The sequence below is a fragment of the Micropterus salmoides genome, unplaced genomic scaffold (genome assembly GCF_014851395.1).
Source record: "Micropterus salmoides isolate LMB-PRFRI ecotype aquatic unplaced genomic scaffold, ASM1485139v1 Ms_hic_scaffold_22, whole genome shotgun sequence".
Taxonomy (NCBI): Eukaryota; Metazoa; Chordata; class Actinopteri; order Centrarchiformes; family Centrarchidae; genus Micropterus; species Micropterus salmoides.
The window spans coordinates 22,597,172-22,623,957 of record NW_024041373.1 but is presented as its reverse complement, the minus strand read 5'-3'; the positions used below and the strand labels follow the sequence as shown (position 1 = coordinate 22,623,957).

Genomic DNA, 26,786 nt, shown 5'->3' with positions numbered 1-26,786 from the left:
ATTATTTGATTATGAAAATTGTCACTGATTAATGGACTAAATGTTTCAGCGCTAATATCAGTGTATGTTAAAACATTACATTTCCCTTAAACCATTAAAACAGTCCCAGACTAAGTGTAAACTAAAGTGTGTCCACATACTTTTGGGTACGTTGTGTAGTTTCATCTTTTTGGTTATGATTCAGCTGCTGGGAGTCGTTTTTTTCTCTCTCGATAGTTTCAATTCAAGAACTACATCTCCCACAATGCTCAGGGCACCAAGGTTGCCTGATCGAGTGTGAATCATCGAACCGCCCCGCTGGGCCGCTCTGCCTCTCACTCACCGTCCAATTTTCTCCCACCAGGCGCATCCTGCTGCCTGCCAGCTCCAGCGCCACCGTTAGCTAGCTAATAAGAAGAGGAGCAGCAGCAGCGAGTCATTACTACTGAGGAAATTGTGTTTTCATTTCTCAGCGTTATGTGTTTTTGCTTATTTATTCGTTTGGGAAAATGAATGTGCGATTTTCCTGTGCCAGCGCGCCTCCTAGAAGACAAAATTCCCGGTGTAGAGTCCGCTTTTTCACTTCGACCTCGGTAGCTGAACGCGTTTAGCAAGTCTGTTCGTTTTGACAAGCGAGTGGCTCATCTGTGCGCCGCCGCTGCCGCTGCTGTGACCGCGGGGGGGGGAGGATCTGGACAAAGCCAGTCAGATGTTGGACGGTAAAAATACCCTCGGAACTCAAACGTTTTTACACCGGGTTGTGAAATTGAATTATCAAGCTGGTCATCTGTCGTGAAAGTGCCAGGAATACGGGGAGGAGTAAAGGTCTATTTTTGGAGGGCGAGAGTTTGGATCTCGCACCGAAGGAAGAGTAGGTGGCGTGCGAAGGAGGAAGACCCGCGGAGAGAAGAAGGTACATAGGGGGAGAAAACTGATGCCAGTGATGGCAAACGAGCCGATCATCCTAAACGTCTATGATATGGTGAGTAAAAAGGTAGATCCTGGTTAATAGAGCCAGAAAGATGGATGTTTTATTACTTATTTGCTACTTTGTCCAAGGAATGCGGTTAACGACATTTATTTAAAAAAAGCCGATTTAAAGTTGCGATAGGTATCAGCACATATGCAAAAATTTAAGTCAAAAACAAAAGACTTTTTCAAATGATTATTAACCACTCTTGAATTCGGCATGGATTTATAATACCAAACTCAGCTGATTTTAATAGAATTTCATCTTCATGAACTGCTTCACTGTTCTTCCTGAGTTATTTTTCATCAAAATACACAGTGAAGCAGGGCAGCGAGAGGCAGAACCAACTGCAAACCGTGTCCTGACATAAAGTAATTTTCACTGTTCAGATAATGTTTAAAACCAGAGCTTTGTTCCTGTGTTTACAGCACCAGGAGACATCTTTAAATAGAGTGATTTCAAATGGGGCCAGGTACAACAGCTCAGAAAGTTTTAAGAATAAAATAATTTAAATTGAAATCCTCAGTTGACTCAAAAACACACACTGGTTCTGGCATGTAAAGTTGACAGTGTTGGATTTCCATCAGGAGTAAAGCAAAATGGTCCTCATTGTACTTTCTAAGCGGCTGTTGGCAAACCACAATAGTGACACAAGTGAAACATTTACAGTAGTCATTATTGAAGTGCTTTGTTTTATATTCATTCACCTGTCAGTCTGTAAAAAAACAAAACAAAATACCATAGTCTTGCTTCTTAAGGTTAGTCAGTTAACTCTGCATGAAAACAGGAAAACATAGGACTCCGAACCAAACTGCAAGACCACAAGTGGATGTGAAAGTAAACTGACAATTGAACCCGGGCTGCGTTTCTGCTGGGATGAAATGTGTGTTTCTTTGTTACAGAATGAGGCCGAGGTTGCATTTGAGTCACTATGTTGTCACCGTGCAGGAGTGAGTCAGTGAGGAGGAGGGGCTGGGAATTGACTGATCTGTTGATGAATCATTGATTCATATGGATTCCCTGTGATGGACCAATTGCACTTGTTAGAGGTCATAAAACATGCAGAGGCAGCGATTTTGGGATAAGGTGAATGGACACTTTGCTGGAGAACCGCAACTTTGCCGTAAAAGTTCACCAGGCTTTTGTCCCTCATTATACATCTAGGGCTGTATCTAACTATTATTTTCTTTGTTGATTAATCAATTAGTTGTTTTGTATATAAAATGTCAGAAAATGTTTCCCAAAGCCCAAGGTGACATCCTCAAATGTCGAAAATTGTTTTGTCGAGAACCTTATGATATTCAATATACCGTCAGAGGAAAGAAACCCAAACATATTCACATTTAAGAAGCTGGAATAAAATATTAAATGATTCCTCTATCTAAGTAGTTTGCGATTAATTTAATAGTTGACAACTTATCAATTATTCGTTTAAGCTCTACATACATTTTTTAATCATGGCTCAAAATTACTCAATCTTCTCTTTCTAGGCCCGATTTCACCTGCTCCTGTTTTACTTCTATTTTTAATCTGGTTTATTGCAAAAAGTTGGAGACTGTTTTTATATGGATTAACATCTGAGAGCTACAGTAGTAAAGTGTACTTTATATAAGACTTTGTTCCTTCCTCATCCATTGATGCCTGCTCGTCTTTACATTCCCTCTTGTCTTCCTTTCCTACCTTCTTTCCTCCTATCATTCTCCTTATCTCCTCTTCTCCCCCTCCTCTCTTTTTCTTCTGCCCTCCCCCCTCTTTCTTTCACTTCCTCTTTTTTTTACCACTTGACTTGCAGTCTGACTTTCTTCTCAGTAAAGATTGAAGAGCCGTCTCACTTCCATTTACGTGAAGGGCTGCATGAGCCCCAGCACACTTTATTACAGAGGCGGCTCACACATATGTAACACACACACACAATGCGTAACTTCATTGATGTTTTCACCCTCACTGATGCCACAGACTTTTAGTGTAAATGAGTGTGTAAGCAACAGAATGAGTGTAAACATTTTTTTTAAAGGAAGTTTTTGGTCTGTGCTTCTGTTAGCAGATTCACACCCATGCATAGTTTGGGTGTATTTTTGTATGTGTGACTGTGGGAACAAGACTTTGGCTCGCTTGCAGTGGCATTCTAGCACTTATTGAAAACAATGAGATGGTGGCTGCAGTCCATTCATTCATTCCTATGCTTCAAACATGTCCTCTGTGTTGATTAGGCTGTTCTGACCCGAGTACTGTAGGAAATGTCTGGGGATCACGGTTGGTGGACTGGCTGCATGCTCACTGACTGACTAGGAGGCTTGCTGTCTGCTGGTTTAACTGACTTACAGAAAACAAAAGAACATGGGTTGATGGTGGACACATGTTTAATTTTGAGATATAGATCAATTCCAGTGAGTGCTGGATGATTTGCTTACTCATTTACTTTGTTGAGTCATATTGTGCCTGACTAACAGCTTGTAGACTGACTCACTGATCGGTCGCCACACGCCGATCGGTCAACTCTGACTCTTGATTGATGAGCGTTACAGCAACAGTTTGATATTTTGGAAAATGTGCTTATTCACCATCTTGACGAGATGTAGACGAGAAGGTTGACATTCTCATGTCCGCTAAATACGTAGCGTAGTGTGTATGAAGTCACTACACTTTCACCTACATAGGCCGGCTTCAGCACAGAACTCCCTGTAAATCGTCAAGGCTCTATGTTAGCCATTTTCCTGAGGAGTACATGTGCTCCTAAATGGAAAAAAATGCTGGCCAATGAGCATCATCATGTTTGAGGATGAACCTCAAAACGTTCCACATAAACAGCTCTAACTGGGAAGACTTCACTCGAAACAGAACTGCATGGAGAAACATTTTACATTAAGGAGCCACATTCAATGAAGACGATCTCCAACAGGCTGCCAGAGACAAGCAGTAGCAAAGTAAGGAGAGAGTCTCCACCAAAACGTCACTTCCTCCTTTCACTTCCAGCACCACACATCACATGCCCACACTTCAAGAAAGTTTGTATTTCCAGAATTGTCTCTTTCAGCCATTTGAAGACCCACAATGAGCCCAGGTGGACCATCATACTCTACTTCGAGTGATCGCCGATGATGGAAGTGAAGACCCGGGTATCTGGACACACAAGCTTTTAGAAACATTGAAATCTTTTCTTTCTTTTTTTTTATCTGACACATTAGAAACAGCTTTTTAAAAATAGATGAAAATCTTTTTGAAATTGCAATATGGCCTACTGCAATTTTCAAGTGCAATATTTGTTAAAAGGCAAAATGTATCGCATCATATCTTTACATACAGAAAACATCTTTGTTTGGTACAGATCCCCACAAAAAATCACACCATAATCATATAAAATATGTTTTTCAATGAAAATGAGAATAATTATGGAAAAAAATAAAATTCACTGTAATATCGCAAAATGTATTGCAATTTGCGATGTTGTAAAATATCGCAGATTGTAATTTTAAGTAGATATTTTTTCAAAATTGTGCAGCCTTATTTATTACAGTGATGAGTGAAAACTGTTTAATCTTTGCAGCTCTAGGGCAGAACAGTAATCGATTATTTGTCAACTGTTAAATTAATCGGCAACTATTTTCACAATCGATTAATAATTTGAGTCATTTTTTTAAGGAAGAAAAGTCAATATTCTCTGATTCCAGCTGCTTCAATGTGGAAAAAAAATGAAATAAAAAAATATATATATATATGAGAGAGATTTTATTTATTTTTTTTTACTCCTGTGGTAGTAAACGGAATATCTTTGGGTTATGGACAAAAGAAGACATTTGAAGACATCATCTTGAGCTTTGGGGAACAACATCTTTCACATTTTCTAAGTTAATCTAGAAAATAATTGACAGATTAATGGACAGTAAAAATGAATCGTTAGTTGCAGCCCTATTCCACTCTAGAAAATTGTATAATTAGCACAATGCTACGTGTTACATGCTACAAAATTATTTCCCCTGCAATGTGCATTTTATTGGCCACGTGACAGTGTTTTCTTTTTGCCCGATGACCGTGAGTTCTTTTTGCTGAAGCGATTAAAGTGAAAGTGAAGGCTATCTGACGGTCTGAACAGGACCTTATTTATTGGTTTAATGACCGGTTGAGTGACTAGTGTGAGGTGAGTTGCTGTTTGTCTAAGAGGAAGTCAGGATACTATGAAGATCAAATAATGGCAGAGGTGAAGACAGCGGCAACAACACGCTGCAGGATCCCCACCCCCATCTCAGATGTTCACACCATGTAATGAACAGTGGCAGCGAGTGTTTACCGAAGTACGGCCTGATCGTGGGCAGAGGGGCAGCATGGCGGCACAGCGGGAGCATCTGTCATTTTGGGTGACATGTGAGTCTGCCTTCCCAGTGCTGCACATAAGTAACACTGAACATTCACTCAAAATAACTAATGAACAGACAAATTCCCCTTTCCATTTGAGGATCAATACTGTCACATGACTTTCAGTCAACCACCCTTTCTTCTTCCATAATTCCCATTCTGTCAGGTCCTCCCCGCCGTCCTGCTCCCATCTCTGCTAAGTGGATTTCCTGGCCAGCTCTGAGTGCTTTAGTAGGCTGCTCTAATGAGACAGCATTATCTACACACCACCTGTCTGCCTGCCAGCCAGTTCTATGGACTACCCTCTCTGTGAGTGTGTGTGTGTGTGTGTGTGTGTGTGTGAGAGAGAACGTGTTCAGGTATTAACAGCGTCACGTAGCTAGAGACTCCGCAGAGCAGTTTGCGTTATTCTGTGTTGGCTGCAGAGCCGCTCTGGATCAATTGGGGACATGCAGCAGCAGTCATGATTCCCGTTCTTCTTTTGTACCATCTACTTAACAAGGTAATGTGCACAGTGTTAACAGGGCTATTTCTGGGACACAACAGCATTCACTGCTAGTGTAGTATCACGTAGCAAAATGGTGTCAGAAGTCTTGCACAATACTAGAAACTCTAACAGGATTAAGGATTATTATAAAGGGAAAATTACCCTTTAATATCTCTGGTTGTATGAGACCATGGTGCTGCTTAGCTGCTTTATGGATTTATAGGACATTTGTATCAATGTGATGAAACTTCTTGATCTGTCAGAATATAATTCATTCAATTAGCTAAAACAGTCAGCTGCAATCTGCAGGTTTTATATATACAGATACACCTGTGCAATCCAATACATTAGCAATTGAATTTACACAATTCCAACAATGTCACTAAAGCTTGAACGTTATGAACTTTGTTAAAGTAGAATTTATGTCAGAGCTGTTGTATTGGGTTGCATTAGCTTGTAGGTGTTCTTAATAACGTGGCCACTGAGTGTACATCATTATTTATATTAAAATATATGTACTGTGGTAGAGGACTTTATCCACATCAAACACTGCTACGATAAGGTTATGTTATGGCTACAGCTGAAATCATCAGTTGATTGACAATGTTGTCTTCTCAAAATGAAACTGTCTTCAAATGACACACACCATCAAATGAATTGGCATTTCAAAGAACCAATTGAACACTGATGTACTCAGTGGAAAACACATCTATGACCATGTTATCAGCAGGCTTTTTGCATTTAGTGTAACACTACATAGGACACGATATGTAAATTAGCCTGTTATAACTGTCATACTCAAATAAAAAATGCACAAATACTAGCAAAATAATAGGTTTACATATATACATACATTTAATAGGAATAGACATTTGCATTTGTAAAGTGTACAGAGCAAACAATAGAAAAAAGATAAATAAGCCTGGCTGCGTCCGGGCTTCTGTTTCAGTCTGGCCACAGCTCCTCATCAACATCGCAGTCATGTTCTCCCTGGACCAGCAACAGGAGAAGTATCTCCTTGGTCTTCCTCTTTCTCCTCCTTGTCCTCCTCTTACTCTGACTCCACCAGCGCTCTTGCAACATGTGTTTGCTCATGTGAGGAGTCAGAATGGATAGAATGAAATTTAAGTTTTGCATTTTGAATGGCAGTGTGTTCCACGTGAACACAAGAGATTTTATCATGAACATTGTACTAAATATAGAGAATTGGCTGTAGTGTGGTTTACAACTGCAGTCTGAGTGTAAAGCAGGAAATGTGCTTGTATGTGAGCAGAACTGGTTCAGGGGATTGGTACATGAATTACAGGTTATGGTCCAGGTACCAGTGTTTGTGTGTTAACAATTGAGGAAAAACTGTAGTCAAGAAAATCTTTTTAATACATAATATTTTGTTGTTGATGCAGTCCCCAGTTATGGCCATCAGTTGTAAATGCTTCAGCTTTGTCAGGTTTTAGCTCAGAATTAACCTCATCAGTCTCTGCTTGATCCACTGATCCAAATTTTAACGAAAATTGAAAAGTCAGCCTATGGTCACCCTAGCAGTACTTTTGACTGGCAACACATTTTGGATGGTGGCTTAGTACAGGTGGCTGCATCATATACCTGTTTTACAATCACCCTTTATTGTCTTTGCCAAAACTAAAAAGGCCTATGTGCAGTTTACTACTTTTTCATCACTTCCATAACATTTCCACTTCTGTAGTTTTGGGATCAGTGACTGGAGCTCTCACATTTAAATCTGATTAAAGTAGCAAATACTTTAACATTTTGAGCACAGGGTGAAGGCTAAGAATCATTTTGTAGCCAAAACGACATTTACTAGAACAAAGCAGACTTCAGAGCAGACTATTAATTGCAGTGCAGCGAAACCTTACCAGCATTTGGCTTGTGGCTGTCAGCCGTTTCCTTCCCTCAATTTGTGTTTTCAATTTGGTTTCAGTCAGCATGTTTTCGCTACGCAATGTTTGAGTTTCAAAGCAGAAACTAAAAGCAAAAATCTATGGACATTTCATATCTCCTGGCTAATGATTCTATTTAACACTGTGACAGATTATAATCCCCAACAGAGAAAATTACGTCATTTAAGCATTGAATGGAGTGGGATGATTAAGTATAAAGGCATTAACTGGCACACACAATTTCTCTTCGTTCATCCATCTCTCTTTCGCCCCCTCTCCTTTTTTAAATTTTCTTTAATTCATTCATAAACGCACACATTTACCATCATGCTCGCCACAAACACTCAGGCGCTCTCTGTGCTGAGGAGGAGGCAGGTTTTAACGAGCTTTGAAGTAATGAGGACCAAGATAAGAGTCTTATTTCACCACAAAGGGTGGGGGTAGTACCGAAGTAAACCAGCAGATTAGCTTGCTTAAAATATTTTACCCCCACACACAAGACTCATCCAGCAAATGCTTTTGCAATTACATGTTTGGGCCTCTAACTGACATGACGCTCTTGACCTAAAGCTCTTGCTTCTTAGGAAAAAGCCCTGGATAGAGAACTGAAGCAGTGAGAAGCAGCTGATACACTTTGTTTCTAAACTTCTGAGCAGATTGTTAAAAGCATGCTGACTATAGCAACCAAGGCTTCTTTCTCTATTGTCAGTCTTTGAGAACCAGCTATTGTAGAAACAAGATGGCTATTATTCCCAAGATCAGACAAACAACCACACAACTGATACAAACAGGATTTTAATAAGGCTGTTTTTGCTCATTTGCTTTCAAGAGACCGGCTGATGTGAGAAATTCCCTGTGCTGGAAAAACCCTGCCATTGGCAGGGTTCGAAATTACACGGTGGGATGTTGTTGACCGTTCCAGGAGGATCAACATTTAATCCAAACATCTACAGCACAACATGATATTATATAAATGTGGCAGCGAGGCAGTTGATCCTAAATCCTGTGGCCTATACTGATCCATTTTTAGTGCAACATCCAAGCTAGGTTTCCATGAAGGTGGCAACTGATTTGGGATTGATGTTGGAAATTGGGAAAACTGGGGGAAAATAAGTCCAATTAAATGGATCTGAAAGGGGAATTTCTCTGTCTTTATATAAAGCCATTTGATGACTCTTGGAGTCACTTTGTTTGTGCAACATTTCAACCTTATGTAGGTCAGGAAACATACTCTGCTGTGTGAAACATTGGGCTGACATGTTGCACAAGAAAACCATCTTGGCCCAGCAGTCTTATGTTGTCTCTGTTTTAGAATGTACTACTGTTATTTGTCGAAATTATGCATTAAATTATAGATTGTGTGGATCTTGTGTCAGAGTTTGTGTTGAGTTTTTTAAATGACCAAGGCCCAGGATGTGCAGTTGTACGGAGCCCCTACAGTCCCTCATCTTTCAGGACTTTAAGGGCTCCTTACAGCCCACACGACTGGCCTAATATGTTGCCTACCTCGGCTGTTAAAAGCAGACGATTGGCTTTCTTTGGCATTACAGGCTTTCCCTATAGAGTAGTACTGAGTTATATATATTTTTGTGCATGTAATATGGTTTGCAGGGTGAAAAAGCCCCAAATCCAGACCAAAGGGAGTTCCCATCTCCTACAGAAGACGTTGCTCTGAAATGCCTGAAAACGGCTTGTTTGTAGTCCAGCCCTTTTTCTTTCATCCATGTGATGACACATGGATGAAAGAAAAATGCACGATATAATTCTCGCCAAGCGGCTAGTCTGACTCGCCCTCAAAAACACTGGTGGTAAAACACTGAGCTGTAGGGCAGACCTCTCCTCTCCCTTCCAAACACCAGCTACCCTCCAGGCAGTCTGTGGACATTAAGTTGTTACTGTGATGTAGAGACAGAGCTCAGTTAAAACTTTATGGATGAAAAATACTTTTGTTACAGATTAATAACTTACCACTCTGAAACTCTTGCTCCAGTCCATGTTGATAAGCTGGTAAGGGGAACATATACAGCTGAACCGAAGCCATGTTTACCGGCTTCTAACGACCCACCCTACTCTGCTTCTGATTGGCTAGTAGAGACAAGATGTGTCACTCCATAGTTAAAACGAAGCCTTTAACACACAGGGTGAAAAGAAGAGCTTCAGCAATGTGCAGTATGACAAAAATGTATACAATAATATTTTTTTTAAAGTGAAACCATGTAAACCTGTTCTGGTACAACCCCTAAATAAGATTTTGAACCTGAAAATGAGCATAATACCACCTCTTTAAAATGTCTGTCCCAAGCCATGCTTGTTTGCTTTGCTCAGGAAGATTTTATTTATTCACACGGTTGTGTTCACTTTGTTGAAATTAATGTGAAATTCAGTTCTGCAAACTTGAGAAATAGATATATATCTCAAGTTTTTATATATATATATATATATATGGCAGCAAGTGACAAACCAGCCCCACAGCATATTACTTATATAGTGGAAACTGTCAGGGTCAAATTGATTGATTATTATAACAGAGTATGTTTCTTTTTTTTCATATAGCTGACACTTTTATCCAAAGCGACTTACAATTGCTATACACGTCAGGGGTCGCACGCCTCTGGAGCAACTAGGGGTTAAGTGTCTTGCTCATGGTGGATGGGTCACAATGGGGGATTGAACCCGGGTCTGGCACACCAAAGGCAGGCGTATGGCAGGCTTATCCATTGCGCCATCACCACCCGTTTTCATGCAGATTACTGTTAGGTTTGGATTGGATGGAGAACCGTGGATTTGTTAAGACACGAGCATTTCGATTCTGTTTATTGGTTCCTAACTTTCTGTATATTTCAGTCGCTCTCCCGATTTGAACTGAGTGTGTCAGGACCGGGGGCCAGAAACTCAAACGCAGACTTAGAGAAATGAACAGAAGTGGTTTATTGAGCACAAGGGTGACCTGGGAGAGGTTGGGGTGAGGTGGTCGTTCCGAGGGCCTGCGGTTCGGGTCCCCGAGCTTAGATGATTCCGGGGCACAGGAGGGAATCCGCGTGGTGCATGTGCAGGTGTCCTGAGGTCGAGACAGAGAGAGCAGTTAAACACTAGTACAAAGGTTCAGACAAGATACTGAAACTAGGACAGACAAACTGGCCGGCGTGTTCGTACGGTTAGGTACAACGATCCGGCGGGGACCGGAAGGTTGGCAGATCTCTTAAAGGCGTGTTGATTGCAGGCAGAGGCCCTGGTATGCTGATTGCGGATGTGCTTCAGGTGGGAAAACCTGGAGCTCAGATCACCACGCCCACCAGCAGCCTCAGGGAAACCGGCAGGCCAGGGTCACGACCGGGGGTTCGTGACAGAGTGAGCCTTTTCCAGTTCATAAAAGTTGCACTTATCTGCCAGCTCCTGCTACGCGGACCTAATGTCACGTCATTTGTTTCGCAGTATGTCTACAAAGCATAGGAGAAGAGATTCTTGGACCATGGTGGACTGCACTCAAAAGTTTGACTTTGCACCGCAAAATGCAGCACCTGCAGCAAAGATATTTGTTGCAAGGGAGGAAGTGCCTAAAATATGACGAAGCATTTATTTCAACACGGTGTGAATCTGAAGGAATGCACCGTGTTCAATGTGTTGCGATCTCCCAGCTACAATGTTGCCCCAGAGACAGCTAATACTCGGGTACAAAACACAGATGAGCGAACATTCACCTTTTTATATTAAAGGTAAATAAATGATGCCCACAAATTATTATAATATACATTTTTTATTTACAGGCCCTCCTCTAGTACAGAAACTTTCACTTTAGCAATGAAGGGGAAGATGAACAAGGAGAAGGTGGATGAATGTCACCGAGCAGTGACAAGATTTGTGGTGAAGGTGTTACAATCAGAACCGAGATTCGATAAGAAGAATCAGAATCGGACTTGATAAAATTGAAACGCTACCCAACTCTAATTCTTATGTAATTGTCATTTGTATACGTATTACATGAACTAAAATATTTTGACTGTTTCAAAATACAGTACAACTGTTTTGAGCTTTTTAAATTACTGTATAATGAAAATGACTGTACCGTGTATAATTAAAATACACTGTATATAAAATACAGCTTACTGTAGTTCAAATTATAATTAGACTATAGCCTAAAACAGTATTGTGCTATTTACAAACACAGCAACATCAGCAGTGCAAATAGGCTACAAAGCCACAGCATGTGGGTGGTTTCAGTGAATTTTATAGAATTTTATATATACTTTCAATGCCAAATTGGCAGCAGAGTTTAAAAACATAATAAAATATCCAGAGTTTTTTCCATAAGTTGTCATGCATGAAAAGACCCTAAATGTAAGCGGACTACTTGATAGCTATAAGCGAATAATGTAAACTGCATTTGTATAGAAATGATTCTTTCCCAAGTTTTTTCATCCATATAAGCAGTTTCCACTGTACTACCATCAAGCCTTTTTTACATTTATGATGGTCTTACCTACTTTAAAAAAAATGTAAATACAGTATGAAAATACACTTTCATAGAATCAAAACGTCATTGAGATAATCCATCAAATATTCAAAATTGACCCAATCAGTCAACTCACTATACTGCTCAGCATTGGTAATGCTATCCTTTACTGTTGGCATCTCATGTTTCTGCTTACGTCAGAAAGGTGATACAGTCAGTACAACAGCATAAATTAAACGTTTATTTTTACAGACATGTGCAAAAAGTCACAATGCCCTGAAAATATACAATAACATGCATAAATGCTCCTAAAAAAACTCTTTCCTTAACTCACTCATCACACCTGCTCTGTAGTGCGAACAGCCAGAGGCAGAAACATTGACCTCATTACCTTTTGTGGTCACAGTTGTACTGTTCCAGACAGAGGGAACGATTTGCAATGCAGATGACCGCCAGCTCTGCCACCACTGATTGTGTGCAGTTACATGCCGAGTTTGCATAACAGTTGACAGGAAGTATAAGAATAGTTTTTAAATAGCTTGCTGCTGTTGTCAAGCTCTCTGAATATCAAGAAGGAAAGTCTGCCTGTCTACCTGATGTTGCTCCTGTGTTGTGACAAAACAAACAAACATGTAGCCTAATTTTTGATCTTTTTGGTGTTAAATAAGCTCTTATCACGATCATATTCTTCACTACTGTCATAACTGTACCTACTACTGTAAATATGCCCATCACAGTTTCCTAACGCTTATCAAATATTGAAGATGCAGGAAAAAGTCACAACTACAAAGTGTGAACCTGGTAAAAAATAAAAAAGTCCATAAATCCACAAAGAGTCTATTGGAAAAAGACAGTCCTTATATCGCTCCAGAACTTGCCTGAGAATCATCACCTTTTTAAGTTTTCTTCAATATCAGAGCAATTTAGTTGTAGTTATTTGTACATCCATGGGTACCCATTGCAGACAGGATCTGTTAATGTCTAATTCAGCATATCTTTCTTATTTTACTTGAAAGGAGGAGTCCCATGGTTCCAGCCTCTCACGTGAGAGAATTTGCTGCTTTTCTCTGCTTTACATCATTGTAAAAAGGACAATAGAACGGGCAAAACAAGCAATTTGAAGACATAAATGTGGGTTCTATTTGGGTTCTTGGAATTTTTTTATTATTTTTTTTGGATGGAATAATTAATTGATTCATCAAAAGAAAAGATGTATCAATAATAAAAATGATCATTAGTTGCAGCCCTAACCATCACCTCCTCACCTCACTTTTTGCATTGTTACGTTTGTCAAACATTGGATACGGGTGTGGCCCTTCTTTTTATTTGTGCGGAAAGGCAGCTGGCTCGAACGCTGTCTATGTGGAATTTTGTTTGTGTGAGTGATTTTGTGGTAACTGTAATGAAAATGTAAGCTAATATATTACAGATTCACTGAGCTATTATTATCCTCCATCCTGAGATGTCAAATCAAGCTCCCTACCACATCCCCCTGCTCCATCATCTGTGCTACAAGATACTTTTCACACAAGCGAACTCTGCCTGACAACGGCCTGGCCAATCTCCTTGTAGCCACAGGACGTTACACACACATCACTGAGAAGATGGATGTTAATGTCAGAGATCACTGCTGCTGAAATTATTGATTTTGTGTGCTCATTCTTGTGTATGCTGGCTTGTTTTTTATTGTCTGTGAGTGTAAGAGATCTTGTGTAAACATCAGAGGTTTGGATCATGAGGTGGCCGAGTGTTAAGAAGGTAGTGGCTGTCATACAGTGAAAAGCAATTGAGGTTAACCGAGTATGTTAATAAATTTCTCTGCGTTAGGTCTATTTTCGTGATTCGTCCAATGCATTATGGATGGATTTAGCACTTTGTGATTCTCTTCTGCTGAATGATATAACGATTCAGTACAGTGAGATAATAAAAATATCAAAGCACAATCTGACAGTGACTCACTTCCTTTGTCAGCATTAAAGTTTCCGTTGCAGCTTTTGCAGCCAGTTTTGGTACTGCAAGCCATGATAGGATTTAAAGCGTGAAGCTCTTACGAAGTAAATGTTACATTGTGCACGTCGGATAATTAAATTTTTTTAATGCGTTGGTCTGCTTTGGTGCTGAAACAATTGATTAGTTGACAGAAAATTAGTGACATGAAACAACACTTCTGATAATAGAGTAATTGTCCAAGCTGTTTATCAAGGAGAAATAAAAAATATTTAATGTGAGGATGTGCTGCTCTCATCATAGTTTGTTTGCATTTTGGGCTGTTAGTTGGCAACCTGACAACATCACCTTGGTCTGTGAAATGGTGATGGATGCTTTTCACTAGTTTCTGACATTTTATAATCTAAAGAATTAATTCCAAAAATAATTAACTGATTAGTCAAGATTAGTTGCAGGTCTGATCTGCTTAACGTTGGCTAACCGTGTAGTGTTGAATTACTACTAATGTTATAATAATTAGATAAAAGACAATAGCTCTCCAAATAAGTGGACAAAATGAATAGTGCACAACATTGCGGATATTTTGGGCATGTTTCTTTGTAAGATCCAAATCAGTTAAAGTACCAACTGTAAAAAAATAAATATACAGGAGTTGGTTGGTGTTGACCCATTTCACAGACGTACTGTACACTTTGTTTACACTACATACTTTATAATAAGTAGAGAAGTAGTAGTAGGTAACCTTATGTGTATGTTGAAATGCAGCATGTTAAAACTGTCCTTCCAGGCTCAGGTGCAGCTGAATATATACAAAGGCATATTTTATTCAGTGTTTCTGTCTCTTTCTGTCTTCAGTACTGGATCAATGAGTTCACCAGCTCTCTGGGCATCGGAGTCTTTCACTCAGGAATCGAGATCTATGGAAGAGGTAAGATTACCCAGAAATATGACACCACAAGTATCCATTGACCTTCTGTGGGTGGCGTTTCAGAATGGGGGCTTTTTTACACTCCGAAAGTAATACATACCTAACCAAGCATGTTTGGTTAGAAATTATTTATAATTGTTATTTGGTGAAGAGACTCTTTTTGCACGAGAATGGTTGGTGCTCAAGTGTGTGTGTGTGTGTGTTCATGTTGTGTGTGTTTTTTAGAGTTTGCCTATGGCGGACACCCGTACCCATTCTCAGGGATCTTTGAGATTTCACCAGGCGATGCAACCGAACTCGGCGAGACCTTTAAGTTCAAGTAAGTATGAGATATTTGGTGTTTATATGCACAGAATTACGTGTCAGAGCCTGTGTGCTTTAAGGTGGGGTCAGGCACTGTTAAGTATCCATTAGCAGTTAGCTAGTCAATTAACCAGCCCACTCAGTCTGTCAGCCAGTCAGTTCATCAGTGAGACAGTAAGTCACAGTCCTGTTAACTGCTACTTGGCTCAATAATCAGTGAGCAGTTAGTCAGTTATTCTGTCCTCCACTTAACTTGTCAGTGAACAAAAAACAAGAATCCCGTTTTTCATGATCAGGGTGGGAGATCAGGGTGATTTCTCCTGGAGAATGCTGAGCTTGACGCGGATACATGAAACCTGGTTTCTGATGTGTGCACGTGTGTGAGAGAGACTTCAGACAGGGAAAGTTATGCTTTTGACAGGAAAAAGGATGAAAGGGGAGATAATTACACGTAGAGATGCATCCTCATGTTTGAAATTATTCCGAAGTCTTGACTAAGACCGAAAGAAACACAAAGTCTAAATAATTTTATTTCCACCAAAGAACATCTAACCATCTATTAAACTCAGATTGTTTGGTGCTGTGAAGAAGAGCTGTGCTTTATCTGGCTGTCCTCTCTTCTTCAACATACAAACGTGCACACACACCTCTCCCAAAAAAAGACATTTTAAAAGAATCGCAGGAAGTAGCATCTTCTGCTCACTAATACATTTAAAATAAGAAAACTATGTTTCCAATATAAATTTAGGAGTAGGGGAGAAATCTAATTGTGTTCTCCGATGACCTGCGTAACCAGGGTTCTCTGAATAAGCTGGCATATGTAAACATACTGAATAATCTAGTCGGCCAGCTATTCACCCGGTCATGAACAGCTGGATACACTCTGACTGGCAGGTGAACCTGTCTCTAAGTCACCTCAGCTTGACAACTAAACATAAACATTTGATGAACACTTTGTCAAGCACCATAAACTTTTTTTAGTGTTTGGGTCATGAGTTAGCAACTGAACTAAATGATCAGTCATTCAAAAAACCATCATCCAAGAGTCACATAATCATTAATTTGTTCAATACGCAAGCCAGCGATTCCAGCTCTATTCCGTGGAGCCAGTCAGCCAGTCAGTGAGCTGGTATCTTCCTGTAATGAGGGCCACTGGTTAATGCTGCTACTGGACAGAAGGATAAAAAAAATACATGGGGTGGAGAGTAGAATGAGTACAGCATGTGACAGACATTTTAAGATTCATCACTTTTCTCCTCATAGTTTGTGGCAGCTGACTACCAAAGTGAGAGAGAAGATTGAGCAGGAAAAAAGTGGAATTTCGCAGTGGCGTTCATGTGAAGCTGCACGATGTGACTTTGAAATGAAATGAAACAGACAGGAACCGAGAGAAAGAACTTCTGCATAAAAGATTGTACAGTTAAAGTTACCAGTTTTGACGTACATTTGTACATGTAATTCAATATAATACAGCCTTCCTACAATAAACCAGATGTTTTTTAAGTTTCTGTTTATGTTGTCAGAGGTTTTAACTAAATGAGATAGCATTGCATGACGCTTAGGCCTTTGCGAACCAGACCCACTGTGTGGTTTCAGAAAATCAAAGGTTTTGAGCTAAAAATAAGTTGCCCTTCTGTCTGATTTTTACTGCAGTTGAATTGGAGTTTGTTGTGGTGGTGAGGCAGTTGAGCACCGAGTCAGTTCAATATGTGTTAGGACTCCCAGAATCAGCCGTGTGTGTGTGTGTCCCAGAGCTACTGTGCTGCTCTGTATTACTTCTGCTCTAGTTGATCTGCCCAGTGGCTTTAGACAGACACTGCCTGGCGCACACAGACACACTCGCTGTCTACATTCAGGCCAATAAACCATAAAGTATGGATCGTCTGGGACAAATGCCTTCATATCATCCACTCTCCCAGTTCCAAACATCTGATGGGTCAAGATGTGCTTTCTTTTAAGTTTTAAAGAGACAAACCTGGTAAATCCAGGTTAGAATCAGACTCAAAATCAGTTTTACTGCAAAGTAGTTTTACAAATAGAAGGAATTTGCTTTGGTATTTTGGTGCATAACAATAAACATAGTCGGTAGAAAATATAAGAAATATAAGGCAACTACTGCAAGTCAAGAACCATAAACAAAACATATAAAATTGACAATAAGATTTTTTAAAATTTAAAAGAATAAAAAATAATTTGTAAAATATGGCTGTTATTTAAAGTTATAGGTGTGTTATATAGTACAGTGTCATAGGTAAAAAAGTTGTGACATCTAATTGAATAGATCTGGTAAATCCATTTTAAAGGAACAGTCCAACATAATGGGAGTTTTGTAGCTGTCTGTTTGGCTCTGTGGGTCCAAAGCACTGCTTAAACTCCAAAATCATTCAGATTAAGACATTATTATATATGATTCATAAGTCTGTGAGGGAAGGCCAATTATTTGTAAATGACTCACACGACAGGTTTGGACCACTCGTGAATTTCGTCATGTGAAAGAAAATTGGCGAATGCCTCATACGTGCCACTTAAGAACAAATCTGTTCATACGAGTCGTTCTTGCGTTACGCTCATTGGTTGTGCAAAAGAGGTTTAAACAAAATGCCTGGAGGTCGTTCTTGATGTTTTGTCAGTGAGTAATAATGTGTATTAACTCGTGCCCCGACACCCTTTTTCCCACTCGTCTCTATAGAGAAGCCATAGTCTTGGGCAGCACGGACTTCACAGAGGAGGATGTGGAGCGGATCGTGGAGGAGATGGGGAAGGAGTACAAAGGCAACGCCTACCACCTCATGCACAAGAACTGCAACCACTTCTCCTCAGCACTGTCGGAGGTAGGTGCTCACACACACACACACACACACACTGTACAGCACTGCACCACTTTGGCTGACATGAAGTGCAGACATGCACTTACCTGACATGAAGTGCAGACAGAAACTACACAGTCAGTAAAATAACAATTTCTTGATTTTGCCTCTCCTGCTCTGAGTGTAAGCACTGTTTTTGTGTGTGTGGTTACTTTGAATCGGCTTATCCTGGTGTGATTAATGAGCAGGGAGTCTTACAGTTAGCATCTAGCACTGAGATGGGGATTAAGCCACACTGATACAAGCCCAGACTTGCAGAGCCAGCTGGCAAACACACACACACACTCACACACCGAAAACATAATCTAATAACACACACTTACACAGACGTACATACCACATATTAAAAAACTCTCAAAGAGTTTAAAATGCAGACACTCACATTTATATGGACACACAAATGCATCACGTCAATATAATACACACCAATTCAAACATACACATGCACACAAGAATGTAGAGAAACAAACACACAGCTGGTACCATAGGGAAACAGACTTTCCCTCCAGGATTTAATTCTCTTGTTTACTGTAACATCGGTTAGGGAGGTTGACTTAAAGAGAAAGTGATTGGACACATGATGGCTGTTGCAGCTTTGAAAGATGAAGCATAACAATTAATTGCAACAAAGCTTGTTCAATCATGTTTTTATCAACTTAGAAATATAGCAAAAATTCGATCTATGTTAACTTTTAAGGACACCGAGACCATTTTACACGCCTTCATGTCTTCACGCCTGGATTATTGCAACAGCCTTTTCACCTGTTTAACCCAAAAATCTACTGATCGACTCCAGACTGTCCAGAACTCAGCTGCCAGGCTTTTAACCAGAACAAATAAATATGACCACATTACACCTATTTTAGCTTCATTACACTGGCTCCCAGTATGTTTTAGAATTGACTTTAAAATTCTATTGATCACTTTTAAAGCTCTTCATGGCCTCTCGCCTTGTTATATTTCTGAACTTTTAGTCCCATACACACCAGCACGTACCTTGAGATCCTCGGGCAGAGGTCTGCTGTCTGTTCCAGAGTCTCGACTGAAAACTAAAGGGGACAGAGCGTTTGCTGTCAGGGCCCCGAGGCTCTGGAACAGCCTGCCCGAGGAAATCAGGTCGGCTGAGTCAGTGAACTCTTTTAAGTCCCTTCTTAAAACATACTTTTATAGGAGAGCCTTTCCCGATCTTATTTGACTTTATTTTATCCCTTTTATTTTATTGTATTTTACTAATTTTATATTTATCTTAAATGTGTATTTTAGTCTTTTCAATGTTTTTCATGCTTTTAGCTTGTATTGTTTTTGTATTATTGTCTCGTGGGTATTATTGTCTTTACACTTGTTAAAGCACTGTTTTTGAAAAGTGCTCTACAAATAAAGATTATTATTATTATTATTAATTCTCGGGGGAGAGCGTTTGATGTGTCAGCTGTGATGTCAGTCCTCTTCTTGAGAAGCAAGTAAACATACTCTACTTTGTTAACACTACGCTCTGTCTGTAGGTAGACCTAACCCAACAACAGCTGGGCAGTACAGCGAGTCGTCCACCAATTACAGGGGTGGTACTTCGATCCTCGGCTCCTCCTGTCATCATGTCGAAGTGTCCCTGGGCAAGACACTGAATCCCAAATTGGTTTTCCAGTATACTTAAGAATCAGAATCCGAAGAATACTTGAGGGGTCTGACAGCTTTGTAGGCTTAAAAGGTCCATCTGTTGCAGTTAATCCTCAGTGGGTCAGTTTTCCCTTTTGTTGTGTATATTGAGCTTGTATAGAAGAAGTTAGAACATCATTCTGTCTCTGAAAAGTGGATAACGGCAATCAGTATAGGTAGCATCAGAAAAATATCTCTATCCTGTAAAAGTAGTCTTATTAGCGTTGTTATTGGCCGCAGTGGGCAGCTGGACAACCTCTCCATTGCAGCAGACGGTTAGCGAGTAGCTGGTGAAAGAAAGTGGAGCATTTAGCAGCTAAAGCAGATAGATATTTTTCTCAGGTGATGATGGAGAGCAAAACAGAACTATAAAGCATCGACCAAATGAATGCTAATGTTTTTCTGTGTCTGGTAAATGTTAATGAGCCAGTTTGCCAGATCAACTTTATAAGGTGATACAGGTTAAATGTTGTTTTTACAGTTTGTTGCGCTGCCGCCAAGTGGCCAAAAAAAACAATGAATGCAGATTAAATGATGCCTGGGTAGAAGGGTTTAAAAATATTGAGGAAGAACCTATTTTCTGCTGAGTGCTGCTATAAAAAGCCTTCATAGCTTTATGAGTATAAAAGGGGAATTTCTGAAAACACATGACAGAGGTGTGAATTCTGCAGCTATAGCATTTTATAAAAGTCAGCCAAACATTACACCCAGTGATTTTTTTTTTTAATGGATTTTCTCGAAAGTTGATGTAGGCTTCCTCCTCCTAGGCAGGCTGGTCATGACACAGGGCAAGCCAGAGTGATTTGCATTTTAGAAATATGCTTGCTGGCAAACCCAAAAACAGTCGCTGCTGCATAAACAAACCGTACGTATCTAGTATCATCGGTCGGCTGCATATGACACGGCACAACATACTAAATCAGCTGCTTCGTAAGTCATTTTTTCTACTTTCCCTGTCTCCTTGTGCATCTTAAAAAAGCAGCTTATCAGCAGGTTTGGTAAATGATGTGATAAAAGCATGATTAAGCCCTCTGACTGGGAAACCCTTATGCGTTTCTTGGAAGCCACTCGTTCTATAACGATGCAATAGCACTTATAGAGCTACATGATGATAATTACCCCTCACATTGACAGTGTTGCTGCCTGTGCCTGCATGAAAGTGTATTTAGTGAAGGAAGTGAGAGAGAAATCTGCCAGAGACTTGAAAAGTCTTACTCCAACCAGACACAGACCTGTTTAATAACAGTAGCTACAGTGCATTGCTACCATAGAGACACATTTTACTTTGTCTCGGGTGCCACGGGTCATGGAGTTTCTGGAATGTCCCTGGATTTTTAAATCATACAGTTAATACAGTTTGCCGGACGTTTCAGAAATGTTTCACTTGGGTCTCCTCACAAAAGAATGGCAGGATGTATTTTCTAGTTAGGTACTCATTGTCTCAGATTTGTACTTCCACTGCAAGCTCAGCTATACTGGGAAAGACTCCCTCAGATGTGTTCAAGTAGATTAATTTAGCTAATTTAGAAACAGATCCACAGTATATCCCTTTTATTACTGATGTTACCGCCCTCAATCTTGGCTGAGTGTGTTTTCTGTGTGTGGACTCCCAATAGTCACCTTTTCTGTCAAACTGTGGTGAAATTCTGCTGTTTGACATTTTCATTGTCCTTGTTGAAACCAGTATACTGTGTATATATAAAAAAGGGTACCAAATTAAATCTGATATCTTCCTCCCTACAGGAATATTGCTCATAAAATTCAACCTCAAGCGCTAAACTCCCTCTAAATCCTGGCTGCATTTCATTTTAAATTCAACCATTTCTTTGCATATATCAGGCTTCAGCCACGCTATTTTTCATCCATGTCAAAGAAATACATTTCTTTCCAGCACTTAAGGCCATTTCAATGAATCATCAATTATGTTGTGTTGCTGAGAGCTAGCAGGATAAGTCTGTTTAAACACGATAATCAATTCCTGAAATGTTCTTTGTATTTTCTCTGATAAATCCCCAATACAATCTTTTCAAATACTGTAACTTGCTGCCATCAGTGTGTGACTGCATGTGTGAATGAGAGGCAAATTGAGATATAAGTGCAGCCATTTACCATTTAAAATTAGGATAATATTAAACTGTAGAAGCCTGCTATAGCTGTTATAAGAACTATAATAACCTTTTCTTCTGCTCCTCCCTCGCCCTTTATCCGCCCTTTAGATCCTGTGCGGCAGGGAGATCCCACGCTGGGTCAACCGCCTGGCCTACTTCAGCTCCTGCGTGCCATTCCTCCAGAGCTGCCTGCCCAAAGAGTGGCTGACCCCGGCTGCCTTACAGTCCAGCGTCAGCCAGGAGCTGCATGGAGGAGGAGAGCTGGAGGAGGCCGAGGACGCCGCTGCCACTGCCTCCCTGGCGTCCATGTCGCCCTGCTCACCCTCATCCTCCAGCCCACCCTCCTTTCCTCGTCATTCCCGCCACCAGCCCCGCCGGTAGAAGCTGCAAGGTCTGCTGGGAAACTTTGGGCTGGGCTTGTGGTTACAGAGACCGTAAGGTAACAGAATACCTGCAGCAGCTGATGAATGCAGCTACAGCCAAAAGTCCTGTCAGACTGTCCTCGAGTAAGGCACTGAACAACTACCTGCTCATTGTAGGAATGTCTGCCAAATCTCTACAGTGATCCAGAGCAGTGGGAGCAGAAGGGTTTTTCCTCTCAGGGGGAAGGAACTCCTGCTGCTGACAAAGGCACGATCGTCTCTCAGTGAACATGGCTGATGGATTCCAATATCACATCCAAAATCCAAAAACTATTTCCCCTCAAGTCTCTTTCATTATTTTACCAGCCAACATGTGGTGCAGAATGGAAGCAAGGCCGGTTGTTTACCCATCAAAATGTTTCATCATTTAGGAAAAATTACCAGCCACATCCAGATTTTACAAGCTGTTAGTTGGTGGATGGTGCTAATCCCCACTTTTTTATAGTGGAAACCTGTAACAGAAGGTATGCAGAGTTTTTAACTTGAGCCCAAGCTAAAGGAGGTGACCTTTATCAACCTGATATGTCAGATTTGATGTTTAGATGTTCCGAAAATTATTTGACCATCTAACAAGTTCAATCTAAACCTCTAGAGGTCACCCGATTATTAAAAGGATAAGAAAGAAAACATTTATGTTACATAAAATAATGATTATTATTTCTGCCACTTTGTTTTCTTGTGAAATACGGCATAGTTTTACCTCTTCAAGCCTCTAAAAATTGTTTAAATAAAACAAACCAAGAAGGAAAAGTCACTTGGATGCAGTTTGTTGAAATGCTTATGTTCACACGACCATGACCGGTGATGAGGGGTCACAAGTAGACATTGCTTACTGGCGTAAAGGCGTCACATTATCACTGCGCACGCCTCCTCCATGTGTATGTGACGTGTTGCGACGGCTCTGCGGGTAAAACCATGGTGAGTTGAGCGGGTGGGGGGGTGTGCGGAAAGTTTTAAATTTGTCGTAGTTTGACCTGAGCTGAACTTTTGTGGGTGCAGCCAATCGTTGATCGGCAAGACGGATGAGAAACGAATGAAAAATGATGTTCTCGTTAGCGGAATATCAGAATGTAGATGTAGCTACCAGGGTTGTTACAAAAACACATTCTGAGTCTCAGAAAGGTATATCGATCTGCTGCTTGCAACATTAGCATATTTAGTACAGCACTACTAAAAACTGCGCAAACCCCTTTTTTTCTGCTGTAATGTAAATACACTTTAAACGGTATTTTCATATTGAACATCCAAACAATCTGAGCTTTGTTTTGGAGAAACTAGAGGACGTTAAAAAAACTACTGTATTTGTCTCAACACTTAGCTTTAGTAGTTGCATTTCGACCCACATCAAGACACTGAATCCTAAACGTAGTTTTAAATTACCATTAGCCAAGCTCTGGTATAACTTCTGTGGCTGGTAAATGTTTCCACTGCCGCCAACTGTAGTTAAGATGTCCTAGATAATTGGCTGGTAAAATTTTGAAAGCAGCAGGTGGAGTTTGGAATCTAAACACTTTGCATCAACGTGCATGTGCTTCAGGACCTCAGCCTTTTAGTATTTTCTTTTCCTCTCACAGCAAGCTGGATAGACTCAAGCCAGAACTACAATCAGTGTCACTTTCCTCAAACGCCACATAGACATGAATAAACATATCCAGAGCCAGTGTCTAAATGAGGGGAAATCCTTAACACAACTTGAATGGGTTCAGTTCTAAGTAATCCCCTAAGTCCCTTTTTATGTCAAATCTGTATCTGCAGTTGTCTGTTATCTGTAGCAGCTCTTAAAATCCTACCTGCCCGTCGTGGAATAACCTCACATCATTTAAGAAAATTTAACCCAATGAAGATGATTTAAACCTCAGTCTGTAATGTAATAATTACAAAATAGCAACAGTTATTTCTTCACCAAGACTGTAAAATAGTTTTGTTTTTTCTAATTTCAGAATTAGGTTGCAGGGCAGGCAAGACTTTATGTGACCAGAAGGTTCTGGGTTTAAACCTCAGAGTAAAAGAGAGAACTCCTTCTCAGTAGCAACTGCCAAGGTGCCTTTGAGCAAGGTACTTAACCCACAAGTGCTCCAGCGGCCAGCAGTAGAAGACTGCGGTTATACTGGACAGCTCCCAGTTGTAAGTTGTTAAGCAAATTGTTTCATCGTTACCCGAAGGATCACGTTATGTTTACATTAAGGATGTGTCGTCAGCCAATAACGGTTTGTGATCTACATAAATGGCTGAAGAAGACGGGCACTTGAAGTAAAAAGGAAATTAATTTGAGGAAGAGTGTGTCTTAAATGGGAACTGAAACCATCTTTAACTGACCTGCTGTCAGGCTGCACTCCTGACAGTCATTTTCTTCACATCTGTCTCCAGTTAGGTATGACGCACATTGGTGTTAATTTAGAGCATCACAAACACCTTCTGTCTGAAAATACTCACTCGATCATTTACTCAGACAAGTCTTTAAACTTCTTAATCATCCTAAAAAATGTTTAAAGTACTTTACAAGAAGATGCTGCATTTTTCACAAATGATGAGCACCTCATCTTAAAGTCTATATATGCCGTCAACATCAACATGTGTGCTGCATAATGTGTCTTGTCCCAAACAAGAGCCATGGATGTGTTGAAAACATATTTCTCAATGGATTTTTGCCTGTTTTGTTGCAAGGCTGAGGACTGGACTACAAGCAGGAAACCTGTTTTTTTTTTGTTGTTGTTGTTTTTTTTTTAGTTCTTTAATGTATTTATATGATAAATGGACTCTGGCCTTTTTGTCTGTTTTGTTTATGTTTGATAAACTCAGGACTCCAAAAGGCTTTGTAATATAATAATCCTTTTAACTTTTTTATCCTATGTTTTATGTTTGCGTCACTGTTGCTTTTTTCTAATGCAGTAGTCACTCCATAGAGGTTTTCAAAAACGCGCTGCGGCAGTGCAGTTTTATATTCCTCTCTTTGATTAAAAAAAAAAGGAAAAAAAAAAAAAAGAGCTCCTGTTTACAACCTGGATGTTTGTATGCGAGCCTGTGCTGCTCTTTGTTTTCCTGTCTGTGCATGAATGTGTTTGTGTGTTTGTGTGTGGGCGCACTTGTATTATAAATGGTTGGTATCAACAAGCTGCCATCTGGGCCACATTTCCCTACATCAAACACAACAGATACTCTGCCAAAGAGATCCACCTGAACAAATGTAGCAGTGTTTCCACACTTAACAAACTGTTGCTGCATCATGAAGAGACTGGATTTCTTTAAAGCAAGTAAACTTTTTGTCCTCAAGCTAAATCTAGGACATTTTTCAGTGACATTATTTTGGTGCAGTGGCATATCATTTTGTAGATTTCAACAAACAAAACAGAAGCAGTGTTAAAAGCAAGACATTTCTCATGAAACCAGCATATTTATGTGATTAGGAGTGAAAGGTTTCAACTAAATGTATTGTAAAATATATTTGAAATGTTACTTTTTACGTTTTACTAAGTCTGACTAAGGAAAAGTAAACTTTATTTTTAATGCACAGACTCAGCCTGATGCGCACACACACACAGTGCTCATGTCGGCGCCCTCTGCTGGCTGTTATTTGTACTGTTACTTGTCTGTGGTGGTGCACAGACACTGAGGTTTCCCTGACCCATCACAGCTTCAGATAGTTTTCTGCTGGTATCTGATAATTGTAATATCTATTGAAAAATGAACATTATCTCATCAAACACTAATCATCCACCAGCTAAATTAGACTGACCAATAATTGTAGCCTTCCATTTAAAAATGCTGAGAGAAAATTGTTACTTTATGTTCATATCTTAACATTTTAAGTACCACAAATCATCATTACTGAGACCAAAGATACCTATAACTTCCCCAGTCATTTTTGTATTAACAGCCATTGACTAGTCATTACATGTATCCAACCTTTTAAATGAATGTCTTATTTTGGGATGAAACCCTCATTCTTTGAATAAAGGTTATTTCATTATAATAGTAAATGTCCTGTCAAAAGATTCTTTGTGGGACATTTGTGTGAGCTATGAATGTAGATTGGGAAACCTCAGTCATTCATACCCCACAAAAACTGACTTCAGCTGTTTCACAGTGAACTTTCACAGAGCCTTCAGAGTACTGGACCTGATTTGTACCCTGTTGTAAAGTTATTAAAGAAAAGTATACAATCGTGTGACGGCTTTGATAAATTTGTTTATTTTTTATGCTACTCTGTCAGCTGGGATTGGCTCCAGCCCCCCGCAACCCTGTACGCAGGATAAGCAGTTGATGATGGATGGATGGTTATGCTACTCTACATTTAGTCCCAGAATAATGCTTTGGATGATTAAGGTTGTTTCTCTCTCTCACATTCTTGAAGAGATGAAGATAATAGATACAATTAAATATGAAGCTATAGGGTCAGCTGAAGGTTAGCTTAGCAAAAGGTTTGC

At 40.0% G+C, this 26,786-nt stretch overlaps 1 protein-coding gene across 1 annotated transcript; it reads left to right on the top strand.

Annotated features, from left to right (window-relative positions):
• The first annotated feature begins 322 nt into the window (after positions 1-322).
• On the top strand, positions 323-26,527 carry desi2 (desumoylating isopeptidase 2). The gene is made up of 5 exons (XM_038736937.1): positions 323-961; positions 14,937-15,009; positions 15,235-15,328; positions 18,002-18,143; positions 22,049-26,527. Exons 1-5 carry the CDS (start codon positions 914-916, stop codon positions 22,319-22,321), a joined length of 630 nt encoding a protein of 209 aa, XP_038592865.1. The 5' UTR covers positions 323-913; the 3' UTR covers positions 22,322-26,527.
• Positions 26,528-26,786: the final 259 nt, after the last annotated feature.